This window comes from Halichoerus grypus, chromosome 3, assembly GCF_964656455.1.
Source record: "Halichoerus grypus chromosome 3, mHalGry1.hap1.1, whole genome shotgun sequence".
NCBI lineage: Eukaryota > Metazoa > Chordata > Mammalia > Carnivora > Phocidae > Halichoerus > Halichoerus grypus.
This window is the reverse complement of record NC_135714.1, coordinates 33,560,563-33,574,258: the sequence shown is the minus strand read 5'-3', so window position 1 is coordinate 33,574,258 and position 13,696 is coordinate 33,560,563. Positions and strand designations below refer to the sequence as shown.

At 47.5% G+C, this 13,696-nt stretch overlaps 1 protein-coding gene across 9 annotated transcripts in view; it reads left to right on the top strand.

Annotated features, from left to right (window-relative positions):
* APBB2 (amyloid beta precursor protein binding family B member 2) overlaps nt 1-13,696 on the top strand; it is a 353,214-nt gene that overhangs the window by 281,267 nt on the left and 58,251 nt on the right. For all 9 annotated transcript variants that reach the window (XM_078068550.1, XM_078068548.1, XM_078068549.1 and 6 more), the window contains 2 exons: nt 2,545-2,691; nt 5,902-6,029. In XM_078068550.1, the coding sequence (XP_077924676.1) occupies nt 2,545-2,691; nt 5,902-6,029 (275 nt within the window). The remainder of the gene's footprint in view (nt 1-2,544; nt 2,692-5,901; nt 6,030-13,696) is intronic.

Here is a 13,696-nt window from a genome sequence, read left to right as displayed (position 1 = left end):
GGCAGAGCCCCTGGAAGTCGTGAACAGGGGAAGGTGGGCTGTGGTGCGTGGAGCTGACATATCCATCGGGAGAAGCACAGCTCGGTCTCAGGCGGAGGGGGCAGAGCTGCAGACGGGGGGGGCAGGCCAGCTGCCGACCGAGGCCGCCCTCAGCGGGTCCCCAGCCGGCCCTGGTGCCTGTGGGCCTCCTCTTCCCCTTGGGCTGGTTTCCCTGCAGCAGATGCACAGGCACAGATGAAACGTGAGGGTGTCTTCCAGGAACTTCCCTCAGGACATGGAGTGCTGAGTAGCTTTGGCGGCTGTCCCAAGGACCTTCTCCTTTTGGTGTCTTTGTAGAAGGCATCGTATCCACCGTCAGGCAGGGCTGGTGTTCTGTTCCGGGTGGTTTTGCAGATACCTCCCTGCGTCCCCTCTAGGACAGGAGGATCTGTGTGCTGTTTCCTTAAATAGATTGTCTTTGGTATTTGGGTGGGGTTTTTTCCCCCCTTGAAAGTGTGGTTAGCAACTCAGGCAGGAGGCAGCCGGTAGGGGCATGGGCATGAGACAGGGAAGGTTGAACTGAACCGAATGTGGTCACTTTGGGACGGTGTGTAGCATTTCTTCCTTTGGTTAGCGGCGAGTCCTGTTCCCTCGCTTGGTTCTTGAGTTTGGCCGAGAAGGAATTCAGAGCCAAACTCACGCAAGCAAGCATTTAACAGTTTTCAGAGCAAAAGTACACTGTAGGTGGGCTAGCAGGCGGGCCGAGAGGTGGCTGCTTCATAGGGAGTCAGGGTTACTTGGTTTATAGACTTGCATGAGTTATGAGGTCAGAGCGAGGGCCATCTCGGGCCGAGGGAGACTCCCGTCACCTAAGGGACTCCTCCCACCGGTGGGGAAGGGGAGGTTTTGGCCCTATGTGGTCCTTGTTGGAACTGCCAGGGCAGCTATGCCCTGTGGGGCGGGGGGGGGGGGGATCAACACCTCAATGTAAATGTGGTATAATGAAGCCAGAGGGTACTCTAGGACAGCGGTTATAGGAAAGAACGATGCATGCTCCTGGGGTTTTGCCCCGCTGTTTGCGTTCCGGAGATGGTTGGCAATTTCTGCCTTTTCAACAGCCGGCCAGTCCTGCTCAGTGCTCCTGTCTAGCCAGCTGCCTCCTCTATCAGTCTGATTATGAAGTTCACTCTGGAAACTTTACAAGATAACTCTGAGAGCCAGCCTGCCGGCTCCCCCCACCCCGCAGACACGTGGCCCCTTGTCTGCCCCGCCCCTGCTGGGGAGGTAGGCGGCTTCTTCAGCTCTTGTGCAGCTTGGGAGGGACCCCCATTCCGGCTACCTGGTGTCCCTGGCAATTGGCAGCAAGCAGATCTGTGGCCGAATTAGCCCTCGCATGTCCCATGAGTTTCCCTTTTTTTATACATCTTTGAATTTTCTTGTTGTAACATGCATATGATACTTTTTATATTTTGAAACAATTGGATGACTGAACTTTAGAAAGGAAGGCAAGGAGTGTGATATCAAAATATCTCGAAAGGATAAAAGAATAGGGTGTCTCGCGAGCTTGTGCATTGTGCAGGCTTTCAGGATTTGGTGCTAATTACAGATGCTATGGAACCTGAGACCTAGTATCAGGAAAGCACATTTTTCCCATCTTCCCTCATTTCTGGGTACGAGAGAATACATTTTGCTTCATCATTATTAGAAACAAGTGCCAAACATGTATTTAATTCTTTCTCTCTCCCATTGTCTTTTTCTGGGTGTTTAACACATAGCAGATCTCATGGGTGTTGCATTTCTTACTATTTTAAAAAAAAAAAACCTGCCTTATCATAGATAAAGGAGCTTAAAAATCCTCATACTCATTAGCCCTGTAATTCTACTTCTAGTAATCTACTCCAAGAAAAAAATCTGAACACACACAGATATACAGAAAAGTAGGCAAGAAGGTATTTATCACTACATTTTTTAAAGATGTTATTTATTTATTTAACAGAGAGAGAGAGAAAGAGAGCACAAGCAGGGGGAGTGGCCAAGGGAGAGGGAGAAGCAGGCTCTGTGCTGAGCAGGGAGACTGATGTGGGGCTCGATCGCAGGACCCGAGCCAAAGGCACATGTTTAACCAACTGCGCCACCCAGGCGCCCCATCACTACATTTTTTTAAGAGCAAAAGGCAGGGGGCACCTGGGTGGCTCAGTCGTTAAGCCTCTGCCTTCAGCTCAGGTCATGATCCCAGGGTCCTGGGATCGAGGCGCAAATCGGGCTCCTGGCTTAGCGGGGAGCCTGCTTCTCCCTCTCCCTCTGCCTCTCCCCCCTGCTCATGCTCTCTCTCTCTCTCTGTATCTCTGTGTCTCAAATGAATAAATAAAATCTTAAAAAAAAATAGCGAAAGGCAGTCACAATTTAATTTTCTAGCAATAGAGGATTCGTTTGCTGGATTCGATGATCGGGCCATTATGTAGTGATTGCAGATGCATTAGGCATACCCGGCAGGGGATCTTGGTAAGTCGGTGGAGCTCGGCCGTGGTCAGTGCGCGCCTTCATGCCCTGTGCTTTGTCTTGCAGTGTTTCGCTGTGCGCTCTCTGGGATGGGTGGAAATGGCAGAGGAGGACCTCGCCCCTGGCAAAAGTAGCGTTGCAGTCAACAACTGTATCAGGCAGCTTTCTTACTGCAAAAATGACATCCGGGACACAGTCGGCATCTGGGGAGAGGTGAGTAACACATGGAAAGAATTAACGGCAGTCTCGCTCACACTCTGCTGTGCTTTGCGCACCCCCAGAGCTCTGCGAGATGTGCTACTGAGGGAATTTATCGGGTGCATTTCCCCAGAAAGACAGGTAGGGTGGGCGTGGTGTACCCTTTGATTTACCTGTTCGCTCTGCCAGATTCCGGTGAGAACTGGGCCCTGGGAGAGAACATTTGTCCGTGTCTACACGACAGGGTCTGACCGGTATCCCCAAGTCCCAGGGATGTATGGATGGGTGCTAGGGTCCAGAAACCCCTAAACTTGCATGCAAAACTGGACACACCATTATATAAGGAGGAAAGGAGATGCTCTCTGAAAGTATGTTCTCAAAGGGGAATGTGACCCTTACACATACACACAAAAATGCTGATGTCCCTTGTACTCTAAAAGTTGATGCATTATCCTTTTATAACACATTCTGCTTTCTTTATAATCTGAAAATCAATATTATACCTGAGTTTTTAGAATTGATAACTATATATTCTTTCTCCCTTTGAACAAAATAATTCTGCTTTGAAATGTTAGTTGACATCATTTCAGAAAGGAAAGTAATAAGTAAAAATACCCAGTTCATATAAAAATCATGTCAAACAAGAAAAGCTACATGCCTGCCATGCTCTGAGACCAATAGAACAGGTATATCGAAAGCGTCTTGAAATAGTGAGCGCTACGTGAGCCCCCTGCTCTCGAACCTTGCCCAGTTCATACAGAGCATTGGCAGCTCTTGGATGGGGCTCTTTGGAGCCCCGAGCAGCACTGTCATAATGGGAGGGAGGGAGGTTCCCAAGGCTTCCCATGGAAGAGTCTACGTACCTTAGAATGGGGCTGAGCTGCATTACCATCCAGACTTTTAGATCTCAAGCATGGGGAGAAAGAAGGAAGAATTTTCTCCTGTCTAAGAAAAGGACATCTGTTTGGTGTCTGCCTTTACCATGCTTTCACTGCATTACTTCCCACCTCCCACCCAAATACCCAGACGTGTCTTTCCCACCAGATTATCTACCTGCCTTCTCTCTCCTTCAGTCAAAATACTCTTCCACCAAAAGAACAAATCTCAGCTAGGATTTAGAAGAAAGGTTGGGATAATTCATACTAACATGTGAATGGCTGATGAATACCACCAAGTACTTGCCACCAGGTACTTAGAAGAGCTTAGTAAGATTCTAAAGGAATCTCCAATTGGCAGGATACCTACAGGAGAGAGAACTTTGTATGGGGATATAGGGCGAGGGGGCAGCCATGCCTGAAAATCCTCTGTGTCTTCCTACCTAGTTAGCCCCGCTAAGCCATTCCTATTTTTCTCAATTCTTCCGTCTTCTGAACAATAAATTCTTCAGGCAGTGAGTGCTTCTAGCTCATGGTGTACAAAGTAGAGCTCAACACTGAGGGTGAGGAGCTCTGCCTTTTTGCCATGCCCCACCACATACAGCACAACTCCTTAAATGTCTGTTGAGTGACTAACTGAAAATAAAGCCATGACCGTCGGATGAGTGTCTCATCTGTAGATGACAGCTGCGTCAGCGTCGCTGTTTTGGTAGCAAAAACCGATTGGCAAGACTTTATGGTGGTCAACCAGGAGCTGCGGTGTGTTGATGGGAAAAGCGATAGGATGAGCCTGGGAAGACGTGTATGTGCTGAATGAGTCCGCAGGAGCCACGCTGTATTTTCGTTCAGGGACACACCACGCTCACCCAGCCATTCTCATGTTAGACTACCCGCTGGATGTCGTCGTTGGTTCTGCCCAACAATGCAGGGAGGGTCAGTCGAGTTAACCCATGAAGACAGTCTCTGTGACCTTTGGGAGGACCGGTGGGGGTTTCTAAGCGGAGTTAGCCCAAAGGAAACACAACACCCCGCTCAGTGAGGGGGACCAGGCCTCCCTGTGGGTGACATCCCGTAAAGCGTGAAAACAGAGGCTTTCAAAGTCTGTTAGTGTCTGCAGGGTGTTTGCCATGAAGCAGCTGCACGGAGATGGGGTGGTGGTGACCAGGTGGGAGCTGTCCTGGGGGCCGCTCACTAGCGGGCCTGGCGGAAGGTCCCTTAGGCTGCAGTCAATGCTTCATTCCTGGGGGAGGGCAGAGAGAGGGGAGGAGGCACCAGACATCTATCAGTTCTCCCAAACAGCCGTCAGTTCTCCCAAAGCGCATCACCTGCTTGGCACTGGCAGGACCTGGGACCTGCCCCCTCCCCCGTTCCCAGCTCTCCAAGGCTCAGTGATCTTGCATCTCCTGAAGACCGCCAAGCGGCTGGCCTCACCTGAGGCTGGAAGAAAGGAGACAGCGTCCTTGAGTGAACAGCAGATGTTTAATAATTTCTCAAATTATGCCCGAGGAATTCCAACGAAAATAAAGTTGAATAGTCTAGCATTCTTGCCCCCAAAGAGCCGCCCATGTGGGGAGACAGGAGCAATGCAAGCGATGAGAAGCCTCGGCCTCCCCCTGCATTGGTATTACGGTAGTGCCCGTGTCGCTCAAGGCCTCCCAGCTTCTGGAGCAAGTTGCCTAACCTTGAAGCCTCAGTTTCCCTACCTGTTAATTGGAGATAATAACACACCAAGCTCTCAGGGCAAGTTGGAAGGATTGCGAACCAGTGTGCCCCAAGCCCGTGGCATAATATCTGAGATGTGATCAAGTTCTAGAAACGTTAGCTGTCGTACTACCAAGCGAGTCACAAATGCACCTGCGATTGGTCAGCCAAATCACCTAGATGTGAAGTGCTGTCAACGCCAAGAAGGGATGGAATGGTCACGGTCGGGGGAAGGCCGTCAGGGGCAGGCCTGGTAGGGTCTGACCAGAGAGGAAGGACAGAGACACGGGTTATGAGAATGACAGGCTTGGTGTTAGCGAAAGACCAGATTCTCCGGGGAACCACCCATTAGCCTTTTTTCTCAGAGCCAAGATTCAGAATTGTAAATAATTAAAAACAAAAGCCGACTAGAAGGCAGGCTGGGGACACATTTCAGAGGGCGTGGAGAGGGAGAGAGGAACTAGGTATGTTTGAGGCATACGAAAGATTTATGCATATTTTAGTCGGGAGAGGATGTTGCCCTCTTAGGAAAACAAATTACAAACTCAAAGCGTGGCTTCCTTTGATCGTTGCAATGATGTCCCTAGATAGCCGTGTCACCAAGCATAGATTCCTGAGGAAGAGAGCCTGTTTTCTCGTTGACTCCCAGGGGAAAGACATGTACCTGATCCTGGAGAACGACACGCTCAGCCTGGTGGACCCCATGGACCGCACCGTGCTCCACTCTCAGCCCATCGCCAGCATCCGAGTGTGGGGCGTGGGCCGCGACAATGGCCGGTGAGTACGCGGGGTGCTGCCGTCACCTGTCACCTCAGCACTGAAGCGTCATCTCGCTGTTGTTGCCCATCACTGAACGTCAAAGGGGACAACAGACTGTCCTTAGAAATGTAAAAAAGGAAAGCACATCTCTCTCCTTGCCTCCTAAACCCTCCCTTCAGGGTTTCTGAACCTTAGACCTGTTGTCAGCTCTGGATCCTGTCTTCGAGTTCTGCGTATTTCTCCCCCTGCTCATGCTCCTCATCTCAGTTGCCAACTCACCCAGGCTCTCTGGACCCCTGCCCTTCTTTTTGCCTCTTCTCTGCAGTCTGGGTTCATCTTGGCCATTTCAGAAGCCCTCCTAGTGGTGCTTCCTTCCTAGAGGGCTTGCTTGAAGGGAGAGGTTGTGCCACAAGCTTTAGATCATTAAACCACGGTGAGCAGGAACTTCTGGGGTTTGGGGTCGGCTGAACTTTGTTACCATTTGAAATGTCCAGTCACGTCAAGATTCCGTTCAGTGTGTGTTTCTCTGAAATTCTACTGAAAATTTGTTATTTACAGCAAGTGCTTCTTAGACATGTGCTGAATTATCTGTTCTCCAGGATGACTGGAAATAAGGAAGTTCAAATACATATATATTCTAAATAATGAAGTGACGGTTATTGCAGACATCATCCTTGGATACCATTGTTAAGTAATTGGGCTACGTTGAATGCATTTAGCTCTTAAATTATAGCTCGTCTTTGGCAACTCCCAAAGTACCCGAGGATCTCCTAGCATTTAGGGATCAGGTATAGGATAATTAGTTATTGCTTTGTTGAAAATGGACAAAAGGAGGTAAAAATCCCAGACGAGAGAAAGATGACCCTGCTGGGCTTGTGGTTCCATTCCTGGGCATTCTGGTTTATTGGGTCATGAGATCCTCTCTTGGGGGCTCTGCCTTGGCTTATCCCACCCAGCCTTTGGCTACCAGGGCTGGGCATTTGTGGGTTCGGTAGTCTTCTGATGCAGTTCCAAGTCCCAAACCAGAAAGAAAAAATGGTTACGCACTTCTCAGTCTGAGAACAAGCATTTTTGCTATAACCAGGCATAAGAAACGGTCTGCAAAAGAGAAAACTGAAGTGTCTTCTAACCTCTGATTGGATGAACCTTCCTGGGAGCACAGTTGTGTCTTTGAGCTTCTGTCACAGAGTGATGAACGCGGTGGCAGTTGGGCCAGGTGCATGGTGGGTGGGCGGTGGCGGGGGGGGCGGGATGAGTGGATAATTTATGCATACACACCTGTCATTCACTTGCTTGGCAAAACTGTAGCACTGCGGTTGATGAGTTGACATGAATTGATGAATTTTACAAGGAAAATACCTCATGATGATGTTTGCTCATCATTAGAAATGTTTAGTCTTAACGAAAGGATGTAAGATGCTCAATCTTTCCCTGGTCCGTGTCCCCCAGGGTTGTTTTTAAGGCAGGAGCCACGATGAGGATCATTATATACATGTACAACCAGATGGGGTTGTGTTTTCTTAAGGTTAGGCTGTGAGCAGATTTCACCGGTGACATTTTCATGCTACCCAGTTTTTTAAAGTGAGGCCAAATGCCGCAAGTTCAGAGAGCAAAGGATTCAAACTCCAGCTGACAAAATTATCCAAGCTCTGAGCCTCAGTTTCTCTCGTCTGTGAAATGAGGTTCATAAGAGGGACCACAAAGCATGTGTATATATGCGCTTTTATGTGTGTATCGTAACTGGTACAGTGATGGAGACGTGGCGAATGCCTAATGAATGTTAGCTCTTGATTCGTGGAGGGAACATACACGAGCAGCTACAGCTAATTACACGGCTTTCTTTCAAAGACAGGGTGAATATGGGAGGGGTCAGACCTCAGGGAGGTTTCGGAGACAGTTGATCATTTGCTACAGGGGATGAGGGGCTGTTCCTCATGACTTCAGTTATCCTACAAGGCAAGAAGAGCCCCCCACCGCTGCCCCCCAGTGACAGCAATGGAAATTCGGTCACATTACCTTGCTTATGTTTTTGAAATGTGGGCTGGGTTAACCATGTTTTTGAAACCACTTCTTATTCTTACTTAATGTTAACAGATAAGTATAATTTAGAAATTCCCTCAGGGTTCCACAATGGCTGTCAGGACCTCAAGTTCCTGCATTGGGTTGGGGGGTCCTTGAGTTGGATTGCTTTTGGAAGCAATAAATTTAAAAAAGTACGTTTGCCAGTGAAAGGTTCTGTTTCTCCCCATTGGTCCCCTGAGTTTTCCTTCTCTAGAAGAAGGGGCGTTTGTATTCCTGCTTTTTTTTTTTTTTTTAACTTTCTTTTGCTTTGATTCTTTTTTTTTTAACAGCAATTTACAAGAGCAAATTCAATTTGTAATGCTGCAAAGGAAAGGGGTTTTCACTTTGCATGAATAAAACATAAAAGCATTTCATTTTGCTTGCAAAAATGAGCCCATTTTGCATTCCTTTGTAACTTTCCTTACTGAGAAAATGGAATCTCTTAGGGGATTTCTTTTTTTTCCCTCTCTTTCTTTCTCTCTCTGAATTCTAAAAAGATATGTTTAATGAAATGTGAGGAAAAGACAGTGTGACGAATGCAGCCCTTAACATATCCAGCCCAGCCCTGTAGGTGCCCAGCAAAGACTTGTTGATTTGATTTATAACTCAGGAGGCACAGTCCTTGGAACTCGGGCTGTGTGTTCTCCTCTGGTGAATATTGAGATAACCACTTTCCTGGTAATGCCAGTGGTAGTCCCTTACATTACCATGGACCTGACCCTCTGCTTGATGCTTTGCAAGCAGGCGCTCCCGAGATTCCATTTTCTTTCTTCCCCTCTAACCTTGTAATAATCTGCTTGTCAGTTAGTGGTGTCAGGTGCATGCAGAAAATCAAAGCAGGGCAGTGTATTAGTTTGCTGGGCTCTTAGGGGATTTCTTGAGGTGGTTCACATGAAGAAGGAAAGTACGCATACCAGAGGCTCGAAGTAATTTCAGAATTTATAGTTATTTTGGGTTTAGCACTATCTGAAGGCGTTCAAGTGGTTTTGATTTGCTCTGAAGAAATTGCTTATGGGGAGAGTTTACTTTGGGTGAGGAGGGTATCTGGCTGTAACACCCCATACTGATTTCTGAACACAGGGGACTTTTAACAGGGACTCTCCGCTCCCCTTGTGGCAGATATGGACCCGTCTACTGGGAAGGATCTGGGCACACAGATCCCTGTGTACGTTGCCAACATGCAGTAGGATCTGCTGATTCCATCTGTTTCCCGTGAGAAAGGAAAGTGGGTGGGGGGTATAGTCAGAGGGTTTTAGACCCCGGAAGTGGCATTTTCCCGAGTGACTTCCACGGCAGTGTTCCATGGGGCACTAATGAAGTAAGACGTTCATACGCTTTCCTTGAGGGGAAAAAAAAAGAGATTCTAGGGTCAGTTGGAAAACTGGGTTAAACAGAGTGCAACAGGCCCCTTTACTCTGGACCCTCTTAGAGGTTTTCATGTGCTGACGTTCACTGGGGCCCTTTCCTTCATGGAAATGTAGTCACATGGAACACACTTTGGAAACCGCTGCTCTGGTCAGTTAATGCATACTAGATTGCTGTCTTTGTTTTTAAGAAAAATTGGAATTGCTTTTAATAAATAACTATTAAAAAATGGAGACCTATAGGGCCTGCTAGAATGAAGATAAAATCCCTTCATAATTAATAGCAGCTACCACGGCCATCAGGCACAAGTGCTTTATAAAAAGTACTTTCTCAAGTTAAATGTTACTATTGATGCTTATAGTTATCACAAAACCACTCTTTCTAAAGAATGTTTTATACATTTCTTTTTTATTTTTGATGAATAATTTCTAATAAAAACGGTGTGATAGATTATTCATAATTTTCCAAGTGAGTTTATCTTTGACATAATTGCTTTATCTGGTCAAGATCTCGGAGAACCTTTATCTGAAGAATATAGTGGGTCTCAAGTACACTGAATTTTTTTTTCCTGTTCTCATCTCTTAGGATAGTCCCCTGGACTTGGCCACCAAGACCCTGGTTTAAGTTGTTTTAGAAGACTATTGTTACACATAGTTCTTGCTCTTGTTTTCCTGCCATTGTTGTCTTTTGATGTCTTTCGAAAACACTGCTTAGGGGAGCCTGGGTGGCTCAGTTGGTTAAGCATCTGCCTTCAGCTCGGGTCATGATCCTGGGGTCCTGGGATTGAGCCCCGTGCCAGGCTCCCTGCTCAGCAGGGAGTCCGCTTCTCCCTTTCCCTCTGTCCCTCCCCCCTGCTTATGTGTGCACTCTCTCTCTCAAATAAATAAAATCTTTAAAAAGAAAGGAAAAGAGAAAGCAGTTTAATACCAATCTCTCCCAACCTCTTTTTTAGAGATTAGGAAACTAAAGACAGAGGGTGGAACTTACCTTAGATGAGCCTTCTGGTTCTGACAGGGCAAAGGCCAGACTCCTGAGATTCTCATCTGTCCAAATAGGAGGCTTGTCTGTTAATCCTGACAAGAGATGACAGATGATCTAAAATAACCGGGGGTCAGCAGGGAGGCCCTTGAACGCCATGGCCTGGTCCCTGTCCTTAGAGATCTGGCTTCTTAATTAAAGAGATAAGACCACAGTTGTGGGGGTGCCTGAGTGGCTCAGTCAGTTAAGTGGCTGCCTTCAGCTCAGGTCATGATCCCAGGGTCCTGGGATGAGCCCCGCGTCAGGCTCCCTGCTTAGTGGGGAGCCTGCTTCTGTCTCCCTCTGCTGTTCCCCCTGCTTGTGCCTCTCTCTCAAATAAATAAATAAAAATATTTAAAAATAAAAAAAATAAAATGAAAAAAGACCACAGTTGTGAATTGAAAGCAAACTGTGGCCCTGAGACCCCTTTTTGTATGGCTTTGAGCTAGGAATGTGCTTTGTATCTTTAGCGGGTTGTTTAGAAAATGAAGAATAGAGACCTGGCTATAAGGGACCCAGGATGCCCTCCTCCCCTCTAGAGAAAGAGCAATAGAGTGGTAGTACATGCAGAGCAGAATCAGGATCTTTGTGGCTGCTGTAGGAGGTTGTTGTAAGAAAGGCAAGGTCCTTTCTGACTGTTTCTCCTTCCCTACCTGTACCCCAGTTCTACCAGCATTCATTGGGGTACCTGCAAGCATTGCCAGCCCTGATACTGTTCCTAGAGCTGACCCTCTGTGTATCAGATAGGATATGGCCGGACTGCTGCACCAGGGGTTCTCAAGCCCATTGTCTGAAACACTGGAGACATGGTCTCCCGTAGCAGTCTGCAACGAGCAGTCCCGTCTCCCAGCACAGCCCCGTGCCAGGCAGGCTCAGGCTCCTTCTGGGTTGTAGCTGGGCCATCCCTCCAGTGTCGTCCTCGTCAGATCAGGCCAGGGGACTTGTCTCTAAGTTGAAAGACGACCTAGGACTTGCACACGTCACATGGGTTCACACATTCCGTTCACATTGTATTGGCCACACCCAGCTAGCTGCAAGGGACTTTGGGAAATGGAGCTGGGCTGGCGATCGCCAAGTGAAAACCAACTACTCCAGCAACAGAAGAGGTGACACAAGCAGCATTCTGATGGGGTCTGAAGACGAATCACCTCCGCCTTCTGTGCTTCGTTCCATCAACCCTGCAGGTCACAGTCCCCTGCCTCCCATTGCATGTTGCCTCCATCTTCCTGTTTCTTTCCTTTTTGCCTTGTTAATTACCTACTTACAATTCTTTATATGATATTCTCTTTGTTCAGCTCTCTGGGGTGGTTTCTGTCTCCAGCCTACACCTTCCCTTGTCGAGCCTTAAATTGAATTAGCGCTGGCTAAAGGAGGCAGCCGCTCCCACACAGAAGGCATGTCTACCGCAGGGAGGGCGTTCCAGAGAGCTCTTGCGAGCACGCGGGTGAGTGTGGTGGCTGTTCTGTCTGTTCAGCTCCATCACACCGTGGGCGACGGCAGCACTTGGGCCGAGGCGGCTTCCTTCCTCAATTGGTAGCCGTTGTCAGTGATAAAGGGCCATTCTGTTCTAGGTGACAGGGATTTAGAAAGAGTGGGCCTCTTGGTTTTTTGAGCTAATCTGAAAGTTATCTCTCTTTTCCCTTGGCTGTTGTGTCTTTCCCGGGGAGTAATTGGAGGGTCTCTCCGTAGGGAGGGTGGAGAGCTTCCCAATGACATCTGGTCAGAGGGTTCTCTGAGCCAGACCGTAATGAAAGATTGATGGAATTCCAAGATCTGCTGATGGAAGTTTAATCTGGGGTATATGCTGTCTTGTCTCAGGAAGAAAAGCCTTCAGGGAAAGCAATAATTCTCTCCCTCTGCCATAGTATTATCTTGACCTCAAGGGTTAATTTCTTTTTAATACAGCCCCATGATAAGCAGAGGCATCGGGATTTACTTGACCATTCTGCTGACTTACACTGTAGTTATATTTTATCTCTTTAGAAATGGCTTCCTTTCCTTCTATTAATCATGCTGGAATGCTTGCTAATACTTTCAGCTTAGAATAACCTTTAAGAAGAGACATTGTAAGTAACTGTCCAAGAAAAGATTCCCTCAAGGAATGTGTGAGGGCATTTTCGAGCAGATCTGTCATGGCGGTGCTGTCCAGTTGAAGACAATGATTGCTTCTCAGGAACGCGTCATCTGTTTTGCTAACTGGTCCAGTGCATAATCCAGCATTTCTCATACGCATGTTTTGACATCAGCCAGTGAGGTGGGGGCTTGAGGTTGTCCTGTCAAGAGAGCATAGAAAATTCTAGTGATGATCCCTGAACAACTTTCATCTTGCGCTTTCCCTGAGTCCCAAGCCGGATGAAGAATGGGCCTTTCTGGATGCAGCCTGAGGGTGATCAATCATGGTTGGCTTCACTAATTCTCTGTGTCAGTCCTCAAAGCACTGTGATCTTCTTGGAATACTTGGAGCATTCCAAGAAGAGAACGAAGAGTAGTTTTAGTGGAGAAATAGCCTAACAACCCACATAAAGATGAATTAGTATCTTACAGAGCAGAGCAAGTTGTAACTATTATGACCCAGAGCCTGGCTTGGTTTCTAGCATACTGTCTGTGCTCCATAAATGATTAGGTGGTTGATAAATTTGTAAAAGACTATTGTTACTGCAGATGAACGGGCAGTCACTGCTTTTCATACACAAGTCATCACATTGAACCCTTTGACTCAAATGTAATCATCAGAGATTTTTGGCTTCGTGGTAAATTCAGTGATTGAGAATATAATGTAGTGCCTATGATCTGTTACAACTACTCACAGAACACTTCTGATGCCAAATGTGTGGTTTTTTCACACCAAGCAATTCTCCAGTTCTCCGCAGATACCAGTTCTGAGTGTCCTACAATTGAATTCAACTCTGACACTAACCACCTGGAGTAGTACATTCCCCCCAAGTCAAGGGCTGAGCCCCTCCAGACTGCCCCGACTCCAGAAGCCAGTCGCAACTGGAGGGCACTCATCTACTCCTGACCTGCCAGCTATAGTTGAGAGGTTCCCACAACCCCTTCTCAGGTTTGGTAATTTGCTAGAATGGCTCACAGAACTCAAGGAAACACTTTATTTACTACCAGTTGATTATGAAAGATACACATGAACAGCCAGATAAAGAGGCATATAGGGTGAGATCCAGAAGCGTTGTGATCACGGGACTTTGAGCTTCTGTCCCTGGAAAGCTTGAGACACATGACCCTCC